Raw genomic sequence first — 19,665 nt, 5'->3', positions numbered from 1 at the left:
ATAGACTACACTAAATTTCAGTGACAAAATTTATGAAGTTTTTGAAGGCCATTAAACTTACTTTTATTATCTTACCTATTGAAAGATATTATGTCTGTTTTATTACCCTAATATAATGTTCATTTTGAAAGTTATTAAGTGAAAAGGAGATTTAAACAGTGCTAAAGTTAAAGTATCAGCAAAAACTTTAATTCTAATTCTATTGTTAACAATTCAAGAATAATAGCATATATATATATATATATATATATATATATATATATATATATATATAGAGAGAGAGAGAGAGAGAGAGAGAGATGGGTGAGCATGTCCTCAGTACATCGGGGAAGTTTGAATAGACTTTCAAATTTTTTTTTTACTTTTTTTTACTTTTTACTAATTTACTTTTAGCAAGTAAATATATATACTAGATAGTTGATAGACAACAAATTTCACTCGAAGCCTTAAAATATTAGAGTAACCAAGAGATTATTAAGCTATTATGTATAATTATTTTGTTTATTCTTCTAAACACACAATTTTCAAATAAACTCTTTTTCAAATAATTTTAAAGAAATTTTACGAAGATTAGTTTGCATACGTAGTTTGCATACATACATCCTTTCCTAAGCCTCCTCCAAAGTACCCACCTACCATGTATCAAATAGCCATTATCTTTCATTCTAAGAATGTTAATTCTGAGGAATTAACATTGCTCTATTTCTATTAATTAAGACTTACACTTTATTTGGATTTCACCAGTTTTTCCACTGATATCTTTTTTTCTATTTTAGATCCAACACAGAATACCACATACATGGTGTTTTTTGTTTTGTTGTTTCCCCATATATATGAATGCCCTTGAGTATTTAATGGCACATAATTCTATAATGTCTGACTCTCACTGAAGTGTTATGACATGCTTCCTTTATCATCACAACGTTGTGTGTTTAGAGGAGCTTTTTATATTACTTGAAAAATCCGTAGTTCAAAATGAAAGGGCTAATTGTTTTGTAATAAAGCATTTTTAGATGTGAGGAATTACCAATGAAGAATCTACAATGAGTCGTGTTTATTCATCTCTGTTACAAAATGCATATCCTAACACAGCCCCAAAGGGACATAATACATCCAGGCACAGGTGGCTTTGTTTCCACCAAGTAAAGCTCATCCATGTACAATGGGAAAAGCCAATGAAATTCAGTTGAAAAATAGTTTAGATTTGATCAAGGATTAAAATTCTGGATTTGATGATAAAGTTAAAAAAAATGAAAATGTATTTAGTGGCCATTAGAGAGGAGTCACTTTTATGCTTTTTATATAATAAACATGGAAGCCATTATTAGAGACTCCTGAATGCTAAAATATAAAATATTTCTTTTAATTTGGGCAGGATAATGACACTTATCTGAAAATTAACCAGTTGTTATATAGAAATAAAGTGCCACCTGTCCCCCTTTGCGGAGTCAGTCTTGGTTGATGTCGGTAGTTCTGGTAGGATCTTTAATGATGCTCGCTTTCATTTTCAAAGGATACTGCCATAAAGGATAAATTAAATGGTCACCCTAACTCTGCATCATAACAGTTTTATGTCAAATATATTCAAATTATGTTCGCTTTTTTAGAGGTAGAGATAAGAATGTTGATATTGTTTTAATTTTTGCTGCCCTTACATCCACAGAAGGCGTTCTCAAGCTTTCTGTATTGGTCATATTCTATCTTATTTCATTGAAAGGCCAAACCTTTCAAATGATTTACAATTTTAAAACTAATTATTTATGTATCCGAATTTTGAAACTTTTTAAAGAGATAACCCTAGGATTCCATATGGTTATGAGGTGAAATGGGTTGAGATAATTTCATATTTTATCAATTTATTTTGCAAGTTTTATTTTTCTTTCACTAGATAACTAGAGTGTGTCTGGTCACTGAGGGGGAAAAAATGGTCAGGAAAGACAAAATTTTCTACTGTCCTAAACCATACATTGTTGTGTTGATATAAACATTGAAGAAAATGAATTCACTTCTAAATTATGAATTAAACATTTATCATTAGCAATGTGCCAGGTACTGTTAGATTTTAGAGATGTGAAAATAAATGTCTTTTTTTTTTAAGATTTTATTTATTTATTCATGAGATACAGAGGGAGAGAGGCAGAGACACAGGCAGCGGGAGAAGCAGGCTCCATGCAGGGAGCCCGACGTTGGACTCGATCCCAGGACCCCGGGGTTATCCCCTGGGCCGAAGGCAGACGCTTAATTGCTGAGTCACCCAGAGATCCCAATGTCTGTCTTTCCCACTAGACTTACTTTAAGAGTTGCTAATATAACAATCAAAACTAAGGGAACCCAAAATTCCCAATATAGAGGATATCATCACCGTGTAGTGGTGAAAGGAGCAATAATAAAGCACACACACACACACACACACACAGGACCTAAGAAGTGTATCAGAAATCCTCCAGCTTAAGAGAAGCCTTCCTATTCCGGGTCATATTTATGCCAAGTCTTATAATGTAAGAAGGAGGGAAGGAGGAGAGATTCCAGATGAGAAAAAGATCAAAGCGGAGATGAAGCAATATTGAATTTTGGGAAAATAGCCTGGGGTGAATGGAAAGAGCTTGGAATACATGAATGAAAATTTGGGGAAATGAAAATAGAAGGTTGGCAGCGATGGCAGTATGGGGTCAGGTGTCTGAGCGGCCTGGATGATTTGATGCACGCGGCATTGACCGGGTTCTGATTCTGTATTCCACCTCCAAGAACAGTACCCCCTGCAGAATGAGAAAGAGAAATGGTAAATTTGCTTAACCAAAGGGACCCAGTGGCCTGCTCCGTGACAGCAGTGACCTTACCTATTTTGTTCAGCATGAATCGCTGGTTCACAACCTGGAGTGGGAAGGCCACGTGTTTATGTGTGGGTGAATTCACGCTTACTCAGCGACCATGGAAAGGAGCCCAGCTTATTTATAATGTGTGCATGTGCCCCTCCCAGGCCAGTACGTCCCCCTGTGTGATGAAGACGGTTACTACAAACCAACGCAGTGCCACGGCAGCCTGGGGCAGTGCTGGTGTGTCGACAGATACGGAAATGAAGTAATGGGGTCGAGGACAAGCGGAGTTGCAGACTGCGGTAGGAAGGGTTATTTGTTTAATGATTTCTCAAAGCACAGGAAAGGTTCTAGAGAGTCTCATTCATTGGTTCAAGCATTTAATGAGGACATACTCCTCCCTAAGAACATAGGATACATGGGGGGGGGGGGGAGTGACAAAAAGGAGTCACTTCTGGCCCATGAAAAACCAGCATCAATAATAAATGGAATGGCCTAGCTCAGGCACTTTAAGGTGGGCCCTTTTCACTCCTGCAGATGCAGGAAGGGTGTTGAGTGGCCCTTGCTTTCCTCTCACCTCGCACATGAGGCAGGCCCTGATGCTCTCCAGTCTGGGCCAGGGGACCCTCCAGAGGTCCCTATACCTTTGGAGAAATTGACTTCCAGAGTAGGTAGGCTCACTCACAGGAGAAAAGCTGAGCTTTTTAAAGTAAAAGTCCATAAATTGCAACTATCTGGGCATATGGCTTTATGTCTGGGTGGGAAAATACAGTTTAAATGTTAGGAGGGTAATTATAATTAATATTTTAATTCTTTTTATGAACATGATCTTTATGTACAGGCCTAACAAATAATATTCCAGTTCAATTGAGCATCATATACTTGTATTTTAAAGCTTTAAATGTGGTGTCTTTTTTATTTCATAAAATACTTTTTTCGGGATGGAAATTTCAAGTGAGTATTTGTATGTGTTCGATGGTGGTTTTTGTGACAAAAGCCATTTAGCACACACACGAATACAACATGCACACTCGTGCTCATGCACACACATATGTAGTAAGGATTAATGGACCCTGTCTCAACTAACATACATGAGGAAAAATAAAAATAAAGTACTTGCATTTTAGATAATTTTTCATATATATATTTTTAAGATCTTATTTATTTATTCATGAGAGACACAGAGAGAGGCAGAGACACAGGCAGAGGGAGAAGCAGGCTCCGTGAAGGGAGCCTGATGTTGGACTCGATCCTGGATCCTAGATCCTGAGATCGCACCCAGGGCTGGAGGCAGATGCTCAACTGCTGAGACACCGCTACTGGGTCCTATCTAAGGGGCCTTAGAAAATGTTTAGTGTCTCTTTTATGCAGTTTTTTAAAAAGATTTTTTTGATTCATTTTTTATTTTTTAAAGATTTATTTATTCATGAGAGACAGGGAGAGAGAGAGGCAGAGACACAGGCAGAGGGAGAGGGAGCAGCAGGCTCCATGCAGGGAGCCCGACAGGGGACTCGATCCCGGGTCTCCAGGATCACCTGGGCTGAAGGCAGGCACTAAACTGCTGAGCCACCCGGGGATCCCCTGATTTATTTATTTGAGAGACAGAGCACAAGCAGGGTGGGGAGCCAACACAGGACTTGATCCCAGGATCCCAGGATCCCAGGGTCTCAGGACCCCAAGGTCATGACCTGAGCAGATGGCAGAGGCTTAACCGACTGAACCACCCAAGAGCCCCTCTTCTATGCAATTTTTAAACTGATAGAGACTGTGATTGTTTAAAAAATATAAATGGTAAACTACATAAAGGCGATCTCATCTAGTGCTTAAACGCCAGTTCTGCATTTATTTCTTCCGTAACATTTTTAATAGCTTGGTTTTGGTTTTCTAGCCAGTGTTACAAGATTTAAGTAGGATCAAGTAGCATTCAGCGCATGCCTAACATAACTTTCACATGTAAAGAACACGTCTTTGTAATACATGGTTTAAAACGGCTGCCTTATTAATTACATCAAATATCAGTATGCCGGTGATGGATAAAGAATTCTATTTTTTTTTTATGTTGTAGATAAAAGTCACATGGCGATGAATTCAATGAGTGAACAGGGAAATTGTTTTGAGAACACAACTTCTGTGTTTTCTCAGCATGTTGAAATTACTAAGAAGAAACCTGATGTTGGAGGATAGAAATGACATTGTCCTTACGTGAGATGTGAACTTCAACGTGCGGTCTTGTGAAATCAATTTATAAACATTGGATTACGTTAGCAGGATTTGTTTTAACTAGCTACCAGAAAATTATAAGACTAAAATATTAGAAAGGGTAGAAGATAAGTACACACTAACATTAAAGGAGTCGGAAAAATAAATACAATGATCTATATGTGCATTATGGCCTCCATAAATAGTAATGGAGATATTTCTAAATATTTTTTTTAAATACTGACTTAGCTATGTTAGTTTTCTATTGCTATTGTAATAAATCTCCATAAATTTAGTGGCTTAAGCCACAAAGATTTATTTTATTAATTTGCTTAATTTTTATCAGAATTTTACATCCATCAGAAATTATCTCATTGCTCAATCAAATAACATCAATGCTTACTTTTTCCCTAAGCTATCGATTTTGAGATCTCTGGAGATTTTGCAAGTGGAGATTTCCATGAATGGACTGATGACGAAGATGATGAAGATGATATTATGAATGATGAAGATGAAATTGAAGATGATGATGAAGATGAAGGGGATGATGATGATGATGGTGATGACCATGATGGGTACATCTGATTGATGAGAGCAGAGATTGATAAAGTCTACCTTTCTATTGCTTACAAAGTGATAACCTATTGAGAATGACCTTTCCCCCAAACAAAATGATTCTAAAACTCACATATATTTTGTATAATTATTTCAAATACTGCAACTAATGTCATAGAACTTTATGTTTAAATAAGAATCATTTACTTTGAGTTTTTATATGCCTTAGAGGAAAAGAAAATGCATAGGGAGCCTAGCCAGGCAAAGGAAAGTTAGGAAGAGCTACTGATACAAACAAGTTTCCATAAGAACAAACTATATAAATTTCCCACAAACAAAACAAGAACCAGTGCTTGAGGTCCTATACGTTATTTTTCTGAGAGAGATTCTAAGTTGAATTTACAACAACTTATTGGTGTCCTGAGTCCCAAGGATTTTATAAAAATAAGCGTGACCTTAACTGCTATTCCAAAGTAGCATCTTCCCAAGCCTACGGTGAGTGAGGGGATGCCACAGGGTAAGAAACACAAGGACAAGGGTAGAGTCCTCCATCGTGTTTACATTAATAGTGATGTTTCCAATGATGACATTGTTCTGGATATGCTAGGATAGTTTACAAAATGGCAAGTATAGAAAACCATGGATTCTGAAAGTTACAAACTTAGTTGTCCTTTCTGATTTTTATTTTAATTCGGATAGCATTCTCATGTAGATTTTTTTTTTCAATTTCTTAAAACAGCATGATTGATTTACCTTTCTAGGTTTATCTTTCTGACCAGCAATTTAGGGTGCAGAATTTAAAGTAGGAAGACAAAAGGAAAGATTCGTTTGAACCACATTCTCACAAAAGGTTTGTCATTTGCCTCAATGTCAAATTTAAGAATCTTAATTCTCATTTTATTTCTTATTTTAGATAAAAAATTTACATTTAATCCTAGAATTATGACATTTTTATTACTAGTGTCGCAACTTAGAGACCGTATTGTATGGTGCCTTGCAAAATAGAAATAGAAAGGTTTTAGCATGCATACCAATATAGGATATTAGGCAATATTTAAGCACACCTAATTAACAAATTAATACCAGTAAAGGTACTGCTGCTGGAATGAAGAAAATGGAATATGTTTCTTTCTTTTTTTCTATTGTTACATAATTGCCATGTGGACTTGTTTATGATTATTGTGTAGAGTAGCATTTAAGATTTAACTGTAACAAAAATTACTTTAATTGCTGTATTTAAGTTAGCATGTTAATTAATTGTGTAGACATTTTGGCAAACCATCACTTTTAAGTATATCAGACCTATGGTTTTGTGCCCATAATACAAATGGAAAAACCTGTTGGATGTTACACATTGGTATCATAATTTAAACAGTGGGTCAACTTTTCTCCCAATAACAATTCATTGAAAGTGAAAATGGTGAATTATTTCAATTTGATTTATACACACTAAAAAAAAAAACTTTAATGTTGACTTTATGTAATATTTAAAGTACAATGCATTTTCTTTTTTACTGTTTCTGTATAGTTTACAAAATAAAGAATCTTGTAACCAAATTAAACTGTTTTCTTAATGATTTTCTGGGTTACAGATAAAAGCATAAAGGGTTCTGAATATTTTCCTTGATTTTTTAAAATGAATACATCACAAACTAGCTAGGAAAGTTTTTTTGAAAATGTTGAATTTCAAAATCAGAGTTCTTAGCCTCTTGGATATCATTTTCCTATGTATGTTAAAAATTATTTTTCTTTGTTGATTTGTTTTAATTTTTTTTCTTTTGTCATAGAATCACAAAGCAGATCATTTATTTTTGTTGAGGGCATTATTTTTAAACCCATTTTTGTGATATCATTTTTTAAAATATTGAGCTAAATTTCTATAGTAACAGTATTTTTGAAGAGTGATAGAATAATTTATCTACTTAAAATGTACAAGAATTATAAAATATAAGTCATGGATGGTTGGAAGAAGACAAAAAAAAAAAAAACCTGCAAATTCTAAAGAGAGTTTTAGTAAATGGATTTAAAGTAACAAATATAGTGGCTTTGAAATTAAGCTATTTTTTAAAGAAACTTTAATCTTTCAGCTTCCCAGGAAAGCAACCAATTCAACAGCAAAAATAAAATTGAAAAGATCTATTTTATTAAACTTTATATAAAGTATATGTTTGCGTGCAGTATAGATTTGTATTTATGAGTATAAAAGTTCAATTTGTGATGTCCATTAGGTCTCTTGATTATCACTTAATTTCCTTTGCATATTTTAATTCCATACAACTGTACTTATATATTCCAAAAATATCAATACTGAGCACTTACTCTAACCCACACACTATTCCAGGGACTATAGATTCATTGGTGAACAAAGTCATGAAGTTAATATTCTAATGTGAAAGGCGATACATTTAGCTTTAACGCTAGACCATAATATAATGTAATCACATCAGCACTGGGGAAGTTATTTTCTAGATTTCATTTGGCTAAAGACGGATGTATTTTGAAACCTTAAAAAGAGTCCTTGATATGAAATCAAAATTTCAAGGGAGCATTTTTGGCTAATAAGAATCAAACTACCTTAACATTTTGTGTTTTTTTTTTTAATTTTTTTAATTTTAGGCAGCACACATGCAAGTTAAAAATTACTGTGGATGGTCTCAATCACAACAAACTAAAATTTAAACTCAGTAGAGGAAAAAAAGTAGAAACATAAAAATAAAACATCAAAAGTCCTTGGCATGTCAAAAATCTAATGTGGAAATCCATAAATGCTTTTTGCTGTGCATATCTAGCATAAAAATGTGAATATGTTATATAACAGTGTCAGGAGAATGAGCTAAATTTTTAAAATGTAAAATATTTTAATATTAATCGAAAGGACACATGGGCTAAAACAAACCTTTTATTTCTACCAACCTTTTAATAGAATAAAGTCAATTATGCCAACATATCAAAATCATTAGAATTTTGTAACTGATTAATAAAGGATCTGACCTTCCTGCAACATCCGTTATCTGGAGTTGAAGATGTTTTATCCAAAAGAGTAGTTATTTACGGAAACTTTTCAATATAGGTTTCCCTTAACGGTCACTCCAAACGTGTCTTTTTAATTGAGATATCAGATATTGCCAAATTTCATTATTTTTTGGTCCCTTTGGGTAAGATTGAGGAGTTCCACAGCTGAGAGAGAAGCAGGAATGAGATATGATATGTCTGTGGTAAGGTGTAGCAGCACTGGCAGCCACCTGCCATTTTGAATTTGTTGGACCAAAAAATTAAAATTTGTGAACGGCATTACTTATACTTTTAGAATAATCTAGTATTTGGGGAAAAAAAATTAGAGATGGAATGGTAAGAAGTATGGATAGGACAATTTGACTTGGCCTCAAAAAGAGTATGAATCTGTGACAGGAATCATTTTACATTTGCCCCAAATTTGAAAGCTCTTATTTTCCCACGTATGTAACATGGGCAGTGGACTATTCCCCAGTGTAATTGAACCAGATGGTTTTTCCTTATATGACATATAAAACTTAAACGTTTCTCATTTGTAGGATGCGTTTGGGGTGCTCATCATTTCACTGCAAACAGATGCTTTTTCTGAACTAATTTGACCACATGGAAAAAGGCAGGAAAGATGGAATGAAAACGCCCTTTGCTAGAGGCCCTGGGTGGCTCAGTGGGTTAGGCATCGGCCTTTGGCTCCGGTCATGACCCGGTCTTGGGGTCAGAGCCCTCCATCGGGGTCCCTGCTCCATGGAGCTCCTGCTTGCTTCTCCCTTTTCTCTCCACCTGTGCTCCCTCCACCTCCCCCTCTTTCTCCCTTTCTCTCTCTCTCTCCCTCTCTCTCTCTTTCTGTCAAATAGATAAAATCTTTAAAAAAGAAAATAAACAATGTGCCCTTTACTAGAAGACACATTTGCATCTTAGCAAGAAGCAGATCCTAATCTGGGCCTCACATTCTTCTTGTAAAATTAGAATGACAGCACAGTTAAATTGTACATATATTTTGCCAAAATAACAGTTAATTTTATTTCAGGGTGGGTCCAGTCAGTCACGTGAATGGTGGACGATTGAGAATACTGATTTATTCATCAACATGTCTATTTGGTTTTTTTTTGTTTTGTTTTGTTTTGTTTTTTAACATGTCTATTTGAATCAGCCTCATAGTTTTGGGAACAACAAGTGTCTACTTCAATCTCAGTTTAGTTTCTAAAGTTTGTGATCATTTGAATAAATGTATGTTTTCATGGCAGTGTATGTGAGTCTCTGGTCTGATTGATGACTGACTGATTGATTGATTGATTATTTGACCGGGGCGTCGTGGAAGGACCACTATTTAGAATAAAACTGCATCCTGGCAACTTGAAGTGAGGAGGAGCGGAGGAGAGCTGATGAGGTTAGGTGTCGCCTACACGGATCACTTTATACCTCGGGACACGTGGACTCAGTATCCAACATCTGAAGCGTTCCACGGCCACGCAGGTGCTTTTGATTTGAAGCCCTCGCGCTGTAGGCACGTGAGAACACATGGCTCTTGACCAGTAACAAGACTCACCCGCCGTCCAATTCCATGACAGTTTGATAAGCGCTCTCCCTTCTGGTTTGAGGAATTCTCATTGGTGTTTTAACCCCACTCTATGAAAGAAATTTCAAACCGTAGGGTGTCAAGGAAACGTGGGCAAATATCCCTAAAGAGTGTTGATTGGGTCCCAACCACCTGCCAACGGTTGCCAGTTGTGTTTCTGATTATCCCTGAAAGGAAGTGGCTTCATGGCCTGCAGTGGGTGGATCATAAGTCACCGTCTAGTTCGAGTAGGGAGCAGTTGTGCCAAAGTCTGGTCTAGAATCTTGCAAAAGGAAAACCCAACCGAGAGAGCCGCTCAGTTGTCCTTCCCCAGGTGGCTGCAACCTGCACGTCCTTAATGCCAGGCAAGACCGTGTCGTGTCTTATGAGCAAGGACCACCTCAGGCCGCCCTTGCAGCGCCGCGGGCCTGGACTGGGATGGGGCTCCACTCGGAGGGCCGTGCCTTCCAACAGGGTCCAGGATACACTGTAAGGGGAAGCTTTCAATGTTCATAAACATCACAGTGTCTACTTAACTCTTCGCCCTGAAGGGGAAGAAAAGACAGGAAACGAAGTCCAAAATGAGAATCCCATGTCTGTCAGGGCTGCTGCGTTGTCTGCAGTTGAACGCCCGCAACAACAGGTGTCTCTACTCTCCTCAGGCACTAGGTACCGTGCATGATGATGATGACGATGATGATGATGATGATGATGATGATGATGATGATGATGATGATGCAGGGGGCTCCTTCCAGACTCACAATGTGAGTCTTTGGTGTCTCTCGTTTCCCTGCCTCCTCTTTCTGACTTCGGGGAGTGGAAAGGATATATTACAAAGGAGAAACACACGCCAGTCCACCTTACGCTGCCCAGAGCCCAGATACGAAGGGGTCAACATCAAAAGACACAAATTAATCTGCGGAAACTGTATTGTACTGTCGTGATTCTTAGACTCTCTGTGCCCCAATAGCACGTCCCTCCAAACACATGGCCGCTATACGTGCAACTCTACGTGCAGGGCGCCTGCCACTGGGGAGCAGGTCTTCGTGGGAAGGGAGGCAGCGAGCATGGGCATCCCTTCAACAGAAAGGGAAAGTAGGCGAGTCCCTGGGGCCAGGCATGAGCAACAAAGGGAGGTTCTCAGCAGTCATGAAAATGAGTAAAATCAAAGCCAAGCGACTCATGCAACAGGTTAGTGAGCCTCCCTTTTACTTCTTCAACTTTACCCAAAATACTGCCCTGGCCATCAACCCTCGTCTTCGCCACCATGTTTCCCACCAGTCATACACCTCTAGCCAGGTGGCTGTTCTGTGATACCAGACACAATCCAAGGTAAATAAAACTGGGAACATTTTTTTTTTAATTGATCACCATCCATTTCTTGGCAACACCACATAGCAGCGGGGTGGGTGGTGCAGGTGCGCTGACCAGGTGAAGCCTTCATTCCAGAAGCTTCAGCATCAGTACAAGCCCTGAGCCTTTCATTTCCCCAGCAGAGAGGCAAAGTGGCTAGAGATTATCCCGTCTCGAGGTGGTGTAGACGGGGAAGCCCTCCGCATGGCTGTGTGCAGCTGGCAGCTGGATAGTTGACGACCAGGCCTCATCCTCCATGTCGGGAACCGAGCTGCCTCAGTCTCATTATTTCCTGCCACTCCCAGTGCCTCAGCAATGGCTGAAGGCACTTTCCTCTCGTTTGCCCTTCTCGTCTCCCTTTCCTACTTCTCTCTCTTGGCAAAGTATCAGAAGACATAAGTCGATTTTCAAAGTGTGCACATGCACGTAGGCAGACACGTGCATACCTGCCCCCCCACAAGCCCACACAACATCTCTCACACTCACACACACTAGAGAGAAAGAAAGCACACGTTTACTCTTACTTTTTTTTTTAAGATTTTATTTGTTTTATTTTAGAGGGGCAGGAGGTGGGGCCAGGGAGGGGTTGGGGAGGACCAGAGGGAGAGGGAGAGAATTTCAAGCAGAATCTGCAAAGAGCTGGGCTCCGAGCCCCATGCTGGGTTTGCTCTCACGACCCTGAGATCATGACCTGAGCTGAAATCAAGAGTCAGGCGCGCCTCACCGGTGGATCCAACCAGGGCCCTCATGCGTTTATTTATTTTTTAATCGGGAAACTTACTTTGAAATATTTGTGAGTTCTCGTGTCTCCTTTCACAGCAGGCGTCATGAGCAATACAGAGGATATGATTACGCTTGGAAGGACGTTTATTGATTTTAACATGTTATAGGTTCTATCAAAGTTGTGCTGGTGCTGATGGAGTTTTAATGATGTCTTCCTTGCATGAACAGACCATAAACAAATTGCTGCTGCCTTACAAGCCCATTAATTTCTAACGTAGGAGGAAGTTTCTTTTTTGACAGAGCTGAGCTCGCAGTCCAAGCGTTACCACCTGCTTAATCATAAAAGCATATGATGTGATATAATTAAGTTCTAAGTTAGCTCCTTTATAAAATTAATGAGTAGGCAAGCGATAGGGTATTAAGGTAAAATACTGGGTGATCATTGTTTATTCCTATAAACGCCCGTGAAGTAAGGCTATTGGTAAATTACCTACTAAGCCTATGCAAATCGTTCTGCAATAATAACGCGAATTGTCCGACTTCTATAATAACTCACTTTATAAGGACAGTTGTCTAGCTGAAGCTGTCAGTGTGCTTAATCTACAGTAACAGTGGACGTGAAGTCTATTTTCATGGAGAAGAACGCTCGGCAAATTTCTGAAAAATAGTATTTGATCATTTTCTCGGGGAAGCTATGGCAGGAAAAGAGAGAATTTTCAAGCAAATAAAAGAAATCAAATCTCAGCTCAAGTCTCATCTCAGCTGTGAAGTCTCTCCCAAGAATTACCACCCCTTTCAGCCTGAGTTAATCTGCTCCTTATCTGTTTCTCCATGGTGAGTTATGACCCCCTCTCTCGCAGAACCTACTATATCGGAACATAACTATTATTGGCAAATCAATCTCTCAGGCCCACTAAGACATGATAGTGGCTTGCTCTTTTTTTTAAATCCCAGCAATGAACACAACTAGAGTTGATGCTTAAAACTTGTTAGGGAGTGAGATCGTTAGGCAGTAAGCAAACAGCTCCGACTGCAGAAGGGAGAACAGAAGAGATGCTACGGTGGGATTGAGCTACAGCGTGGGATGGGCGGCGGAGGAGGCTGGCAATTGAATCAATTATAGAAAGGCAAGTCTGATCGTTGCTGGGCTTTGGGAGCACTTCTGCAGAGAGCTGTTGTAAAGATGGTCCAAGTGTTGAGAGCTAGAAAAAAATTTAAGGAGAAACGGAATTTGTTAAGATGTAAGTGTGCTTTGAAAAAAGTAAGGAGTGTTAACGGCCATTCCATACGTAGAGTTTTGGCAAATACGGTTGTGATCATATACTCCAGAGAACACACTTAACCCTAAAGAGGTCTACTCCAAAATATTCTGATAAATCCAAATATGTCTTAAAGCCAACTCATTGGAAAAATCAAGTGTCAGTCCCACAGGGATGCTTCTGCACTTGCTGATAGCTATGGTACTTTTCACTCGTTACACAACTCAGAATAAAAATCTGATCACTGGCTTCAGGGCCGATCTCTTATCCTCTGAAACCTAATGAACGGGAATTAAACTAAACAAATTGTTTATCTCAAGGAAATATTAAGGTTCTGCCTATATTATTTTCCCATGACTAAAGAGTCACCCTAAGGCAAGATAACTTCTGAAAGTATATTCTATTATTTTGATTATTAGGACTAAGCCTAAAAACAACCCAAATCAAACTACTATGAACAAAATTAGAAGTTATTGCATCTTCTAATGAGAGATCCATGCTGTGGCAGCCTAAAGGTACAGCTTAATCTAAATATTTCACCATCTCTGAATGGTTAAATACTCCTCTCTCCTTCACTTATTCTGTTTTCCTTGGTGAAAAAGTGAGGTTGCCTTGTGTTGTTGAAAATATGTCACCAACAGGTCTAGCTAACAGCTCTTGGATGGCTTAATAACCCAGCAATAAGACAAAGCCTTTTCCCCAATAATGTTCCTAAAAACAAACAAACAAACCAAGAATTAACCCTGACTGACCTCGGTTGGGTGTGATGTGATTTTTGAAACCATCACTTAGACCTGGGCAATGTGGATTTGTCTTTGATTCTGCTGCAATTATGTGTTAACGACCGTGGAACTAGAGAGTGTGATCAGCTCATCTACATGGATGGAAAGTAACAGATTCTCCAAAAAGAGAAGAAATGGCTCTGTAATAACGAAAGTTTTGCCTGCCTGAGGAATGTAGAGATTGCAGATATTAAAAAAAAAAAAAAGAGGTAAGATGCATAAACAAAATTCTGAACTGTTTCTTTCCATGAAACTTGAGAGGACAAAGGGAATGTAGAAGGCGTTATTATAGCTGATTCCTATTAGCTTTGTGTTCTTGTCTTTCTGTACATGCACCTCTGCGTGTAGCAGCACGTTCCTGAACGCTTAAATCCTCCTCCCAATTCTTTCCATAATGGACTCATCAATGTTATGCCAAATTGGCTACCACAGTGCAAAATTCAATGACAGGCAACAGATTCTATTCATGAGACTGTGAGGAAACAGTCACTAGGACACATCACTGGTAGGAGTACAAGTTATGTTCATTTGTAATTGTGCACAACTATTTCAAGATGTTAATGATAAATCCTGATATTACACAAAAGAATCATCTTATACAGGAAATCATGAGGCCTGACTTCAAGACATTGCTCTGACATTTATAAACTGTGTACCAGGGTATGAGGATTCAGTTCTTCCTTGTATTATCTGAAAAAAAGAAAATTCTATATAAGCTAATGAGAGATGAGTCTCTGTCACTTGCAAATAAGAGTCTTGGAAATGATGAGAACAGCCAGTGTGGTTTTTGAAAAATAATAAATATCTGGACACGTCCTATCATATGTTAAATATTCCCATAAAACTACTCATAGGAAAATACTGTGATCTTTGCAAGGAGAAAGAAAATTGGTTAGAAAAAAATAAACCCAAAAAGATAGAAAAATTAAATATGTTAAAAACACATATAAAATTAGTAAGGCAAGAATCCATAAATCAAGTTATTAGTAAGCCTTCTAGGAGAAAATGTAGGATCTACACCTTAAGTCAGACACATAGCTTGATAAGTTAATAAATGTTAAACATTTAAAAAATGAAGTCATAAAAGTTCTAGAAGAAAAAAACATGTTTATTTGTATGATCTTTGCACAGAGGAGGACTTTCCAAGGTCTTGATATTTTTTGATATTCCAAAATCAGAAACTATAAGAAGAGATTGATACATATCATTATATCAAAATATTATAACTATTTTAATTTTTATGAGATATAATAATGTTAACCTATTTTAAACTCAAATTCTAGCAAATATCTGCAGGAATAAAATATACATAGGGCTAATATCCTAATTAAATAAATATTATTTGATTATGTAAATAATAGACACTTACCAATGATTCTATTTCTTTTCTTTTTTTAAAAAAGAATATTTATTTATTCATGAAAGACACAGAGAGAAAGAGAGGCGGAGACACAGGCAGAGGGAGAAGCAGGCTCCCTGCAAGGAGCCTGATGCGGGACTCGATCCCAGGACCCCAGCGTCACGCCTTGAGCTGAAGGCAGGCGCTCAACTGCTGAGCCCCTCGGGTGCCCCCTCAGTGTTTCTATTTCTGAAGCAACACAGATACACAAACACACACACACACACACACACCTATAATAGCAATAGGATTCCAGTAAAGTGATGTTCCTTCACTGTAAAGGTAGGATAAAAAATAATTCAGGACAATTTGGCAATTTTCACCTATTCAGTATATATCATGAAAATTATTTAAATGTTTGTGAAGATTTTATCTACAATATAATCAACATTGTGCTATTTGTAAGGCATTTAGTCAAAAGCAATTTCAATGTTCTAATACAGAGAAAGTGTTAAATTGGTTCTGTAGCCACAGAAAGCAGACAAAAAAAAAAAAAAGACTATCATGTGACCGATATAATAGAGGGCTTTAGAGAAATACCTGAGGACATGTATAATTGCTCAGAGTATGATGAAGTAAATACATAACAGCATATATAAAGAGTACTATTTTTCTATATTATACATAAATGATTTTATATATATGTAGAATAAATACATATTTTTCTGCATATACATATATGGAGTATATAACTTTTCAATATATAAAATATATAACATTCTATTCCATATATAAACAAATACATATATACATCCATATACGATTATAATACATAAATATATGTATACATATATACATAAATATGTACATATAAATATATGTATGTATGTGTACTGTGTGCTTATAGTGGTGAAATTTTAAGTAATTTTTCTTTTCCATTTTTTCATTATTCTGTACCACTTAATGTATCATAAACTTCTATTGATAATTTATAAATTTACTACAAAGTTTTTTTTCCTGATTTTACGTTGGATAGATGACTGCATAAATAGGGCTATCGCTACTCTACTGCAGCTGGTTGTTTCTGCAGTTGTCTAAGCGGAGTGGGTGGAACAGATTCTAACCAATAGTTCCTTTTAAACATTTTAACGGGGATCCCTGGGTGGCGCGGTGGTTTGGCGCCTGCCTTTGGCCCAGAGCATGATCCTGGAGACCCGGGATCGAGTCCCACCTTGGGCTCCCGGTGCATGGAGCCTGCTTCTCCCTCTGCCTGTGTCTCTGTCTCTCTCTCTCTCTCTCTCTCTCTCTCTCTCTCTCTGTGACTATCATAAATAAATTTAAAAAAATTAAACATTTTAATGTACTAGGCTCATTCACATATAAAAGTCACATGGGAGATAAGTTTTCCTTTGTAATTCCTCATGCCCACACCCTCTGACTCGATTTCTCAACATGCTGATGCACATGGCTCTAGTCCCAACCTCAGACTACCACTTTAACATTTTATTTTATTTTATTATTTTATTTTATTTTATTTATTTATTTATTTATTTATTTATTTTATTTATTTTATTTTCATTTTGACGTTTTAGACCATTGTGATGTGTGTGTTAGCTTTCTGCTTTCTTTGATTTTCAGTTTTGCTCATTCCTTTTCTACTACTCTCTCTTTTTCCACCTTGGTGAAAAGCTCTACTTTTTGTCGCTGACAGATTAACTAGACCACTTAATATATTGAAAACATATTTTAAACACCCTCTTTAATAACTAGCAAAAATAATTAAAAAATATTTTACTTCTCTATTTTCATTTGGTTAAATTAGTTATGCCAAAAAAAATCAAATGGCCTTTAAATTGTTTAAAAGCATATGTTGTTGACTAGATGGTGATTTCTGTGACTTCTGATACAGTTTATTTTATAGCTTTGGTCTGATGCTAATTTCAGCAGATTTTATACAGCACATTGATACATATGTGAATACAAATAAGCTCTTAGAGTTTACATAGGCACCTTGTAGTGTATCAGATTGGAAAGAAGAGAACATTTTTGGATATTTATTACTCAATTTACCACAAATTCACAAAGTCTTCTAATACAGAAGCCCCATTCCAGTTTTCTGGAATCTCTGGATTGAAATTTGGCAACTAGAGTAGCCATTTGTCAGTTTAAAACTGCCTTGGTCCCCACAAGCTGTGGATGACGTTGATGGCAATTCCCATTTTTGTATTTCCTATGAAAAATCAAAGCACCCGGATGTGCTGAAGGTATGAGATCTAGAAAGCTGGAAGAACCCTGAGAGTATGACAACCCCCCTCTCTCTCTCTCTCTCCTTTTTTTTTTTTTTTTTTTTTTTACTTATTTATGATAGTCACAGAGAGAGAGAGAGAGAGAGAGAGAGAGAGAGAGAGAGAGGCAGAGACACAGGCAGAGGGAGAAGCAGGCTTCATGCACCGGGAGCCCGACGTGGGATTCGATCCCGGGTCTCCAGGATCCCGCCCTGGGCCAAAGGCAGGCGCTAAACCGCTGCGCCACCCAGGGATCCCTCTCCTTTTTTTAAAATTCACAAATCCTCTGTGATCAGATGCTACCTAAAATTTAATTAGAGTTTCCCGAGGTCACAACTTATTTTGTAAGAAAATGCCCTCAAACATACGAACGGCGATGACACTTCTCTGACCTTACTATCCAAGATCCAGAGGGAAGAAAATTAAGATTCCTTCGACAGCCTCTCTTCTTGTGATTTTTCAAGACCACAGTTTTTCATCTTTCCTCAAAGATTAACATGCTACAATGACTGTATAGGGCAATTAATAATGAGAATGTGTCACCGCAACGGCAATGATAGCAATTTGCTGTGAAAACAGAAGTCACGATGACCTTTTTTTCCAAAGACTCAATTTGCCCAAGTTGAATCATTTTCTCTATACCCTGAGGTAGGAAACTCGAAATTGCCTAAAAGGTAAATTACTTGGAATGCTATAAGGCAGTAGGTAAAAACTGCAGCAGCCCAAGAAAGCCAGACCTTCCTTGCGGTCCTCCTCTCCTCTCATGCAGCAGCTTCCGTGGCTCCGTTACCCTTAGCATCGTTTACCAAGATTGCTGTAGCTGTCTCCTCACAGACCATTGTTCTTCCAGACTCTTCTGGTCCCAACTTCTACTGAAGGCCTCTTCAAACAGCTGCAACATGCCCCTTACAGTATTGGCCTCTCGCTTGGGAATCATTCAATGGTTTCCAGTTGCTTCCAAACCCCTTGGGATGACTCCTCCAATCTAGCCAGACATCTACCCAGCCGTGTGTCTGTCCAGAGACTCCACGTTCCAGTTTAGCCAGGATAAATCCCTGTGACCTTGTTTGCTTCTGTGCCTTCGCATACTGTCTGAAATCGTCTTCTTCCTTCCCCAGCTGTGTAATTCCAACTCATCCTTTAAGTCTCCATATGAGTCAGGGTTGGATTCAGTCCAGCGGTGCAGACTGTCCCTCCTAGAAGAGGCTCTTTCCTTGGGAAGATCATGCATGTTCACCCTGCTTCACTCATACGAGAGACTCCGTGACTTGCTTTGTCTGCCGGGGTGTATGCGGAAGTGGCATGAGGCTTGAGAGTCAACATGGGTACCTGATTTTCCTTTTCCTGCACCACGAAACCAAGAGTAATGCAGCTAAAGGCTGCTCTGTCAGCGTGGATATCCGAATGAAGGTGACGTGGAGCAGACCTACAACTGGCCCGTGATAGGTCGTGCTGACGTCACTCAGAGTCTACAGTCCTCTGTCATCACGGCCTAAGCTAACCTGTAGTGACTGATGCATGATCTAGTTCTACACCGTATCCTGGCTTTATCGTTGTCTTTGATTATGTCCTCTCACGAGCCTTTGAAGTCTTTAAAGAAAGGCACTGCGATTTGCATTTTTTTTCCCCTCTAGCAAATAATAAAATGCATTGTACGTAAAAGGAAGGAGATACCTGTTTGTTGAGGGAAAAACTGAGAGTGAAGATTTGTTGTAAAACTATAAGTCAGATATTCCATATGGGCTCTAGGATGCAGGTAAAAGCATGAACAATCATACACTTACACAATAGAT

The 19,665-nt window shown here is 38.0% G+C and overlaps 1 protein-coding gene across 3 annotated transcripts in view; it reads left to right on the top strand.

The window, feature by feature from the left end:
- The window catches only part of SPOCK3 (SPARC (osteonectin), cwcv and kazal like domains proteoglycan 3), a 407,633-nt gene extending 400,504 nt beyond the window's left edge, over nt 1-7,129 (top strand). For all 3 annotated transcript variants that reach the window (XM_077846573.1, XM_077846575.1, XM_077846574.1), the window contains 2 exons: nt 2,978-3,115; nt 5,428-7,129. In XM_077846573.1, the coding sequence (XP_077702699.1) occupies nt 2,978-3,115; nt 5,428-5,597 (308 nt within the window). In that variant the 3' untranslated portion in view covers nt 5,598-7,129. The remainder of the gene's footprint in view (nt 1-2,977; nt 3,116-5,427) is intronic.
- Nucleotides 7,130-19,665: the final 12,536 nt, after the last annotated feature.

Source organism: Canis aureus, chromosome 13, assembly GCF_053574225.1.
Source record: "Canis aureus isolate CA01 chromosome 13, VMU_Caureus_v.1.0, whole genome shotgun sequence".
In the NCBI taxonomy this organism is placed as follows: domain Eukaryota; kingdom Metazoa; phylum Chordata; class Mammalia; order Carnivora; family Canidae; genus Canis; species Canis aureus.
This window is presented reverse-complemented; position numbering and strand designations above follow the sequence as displayed.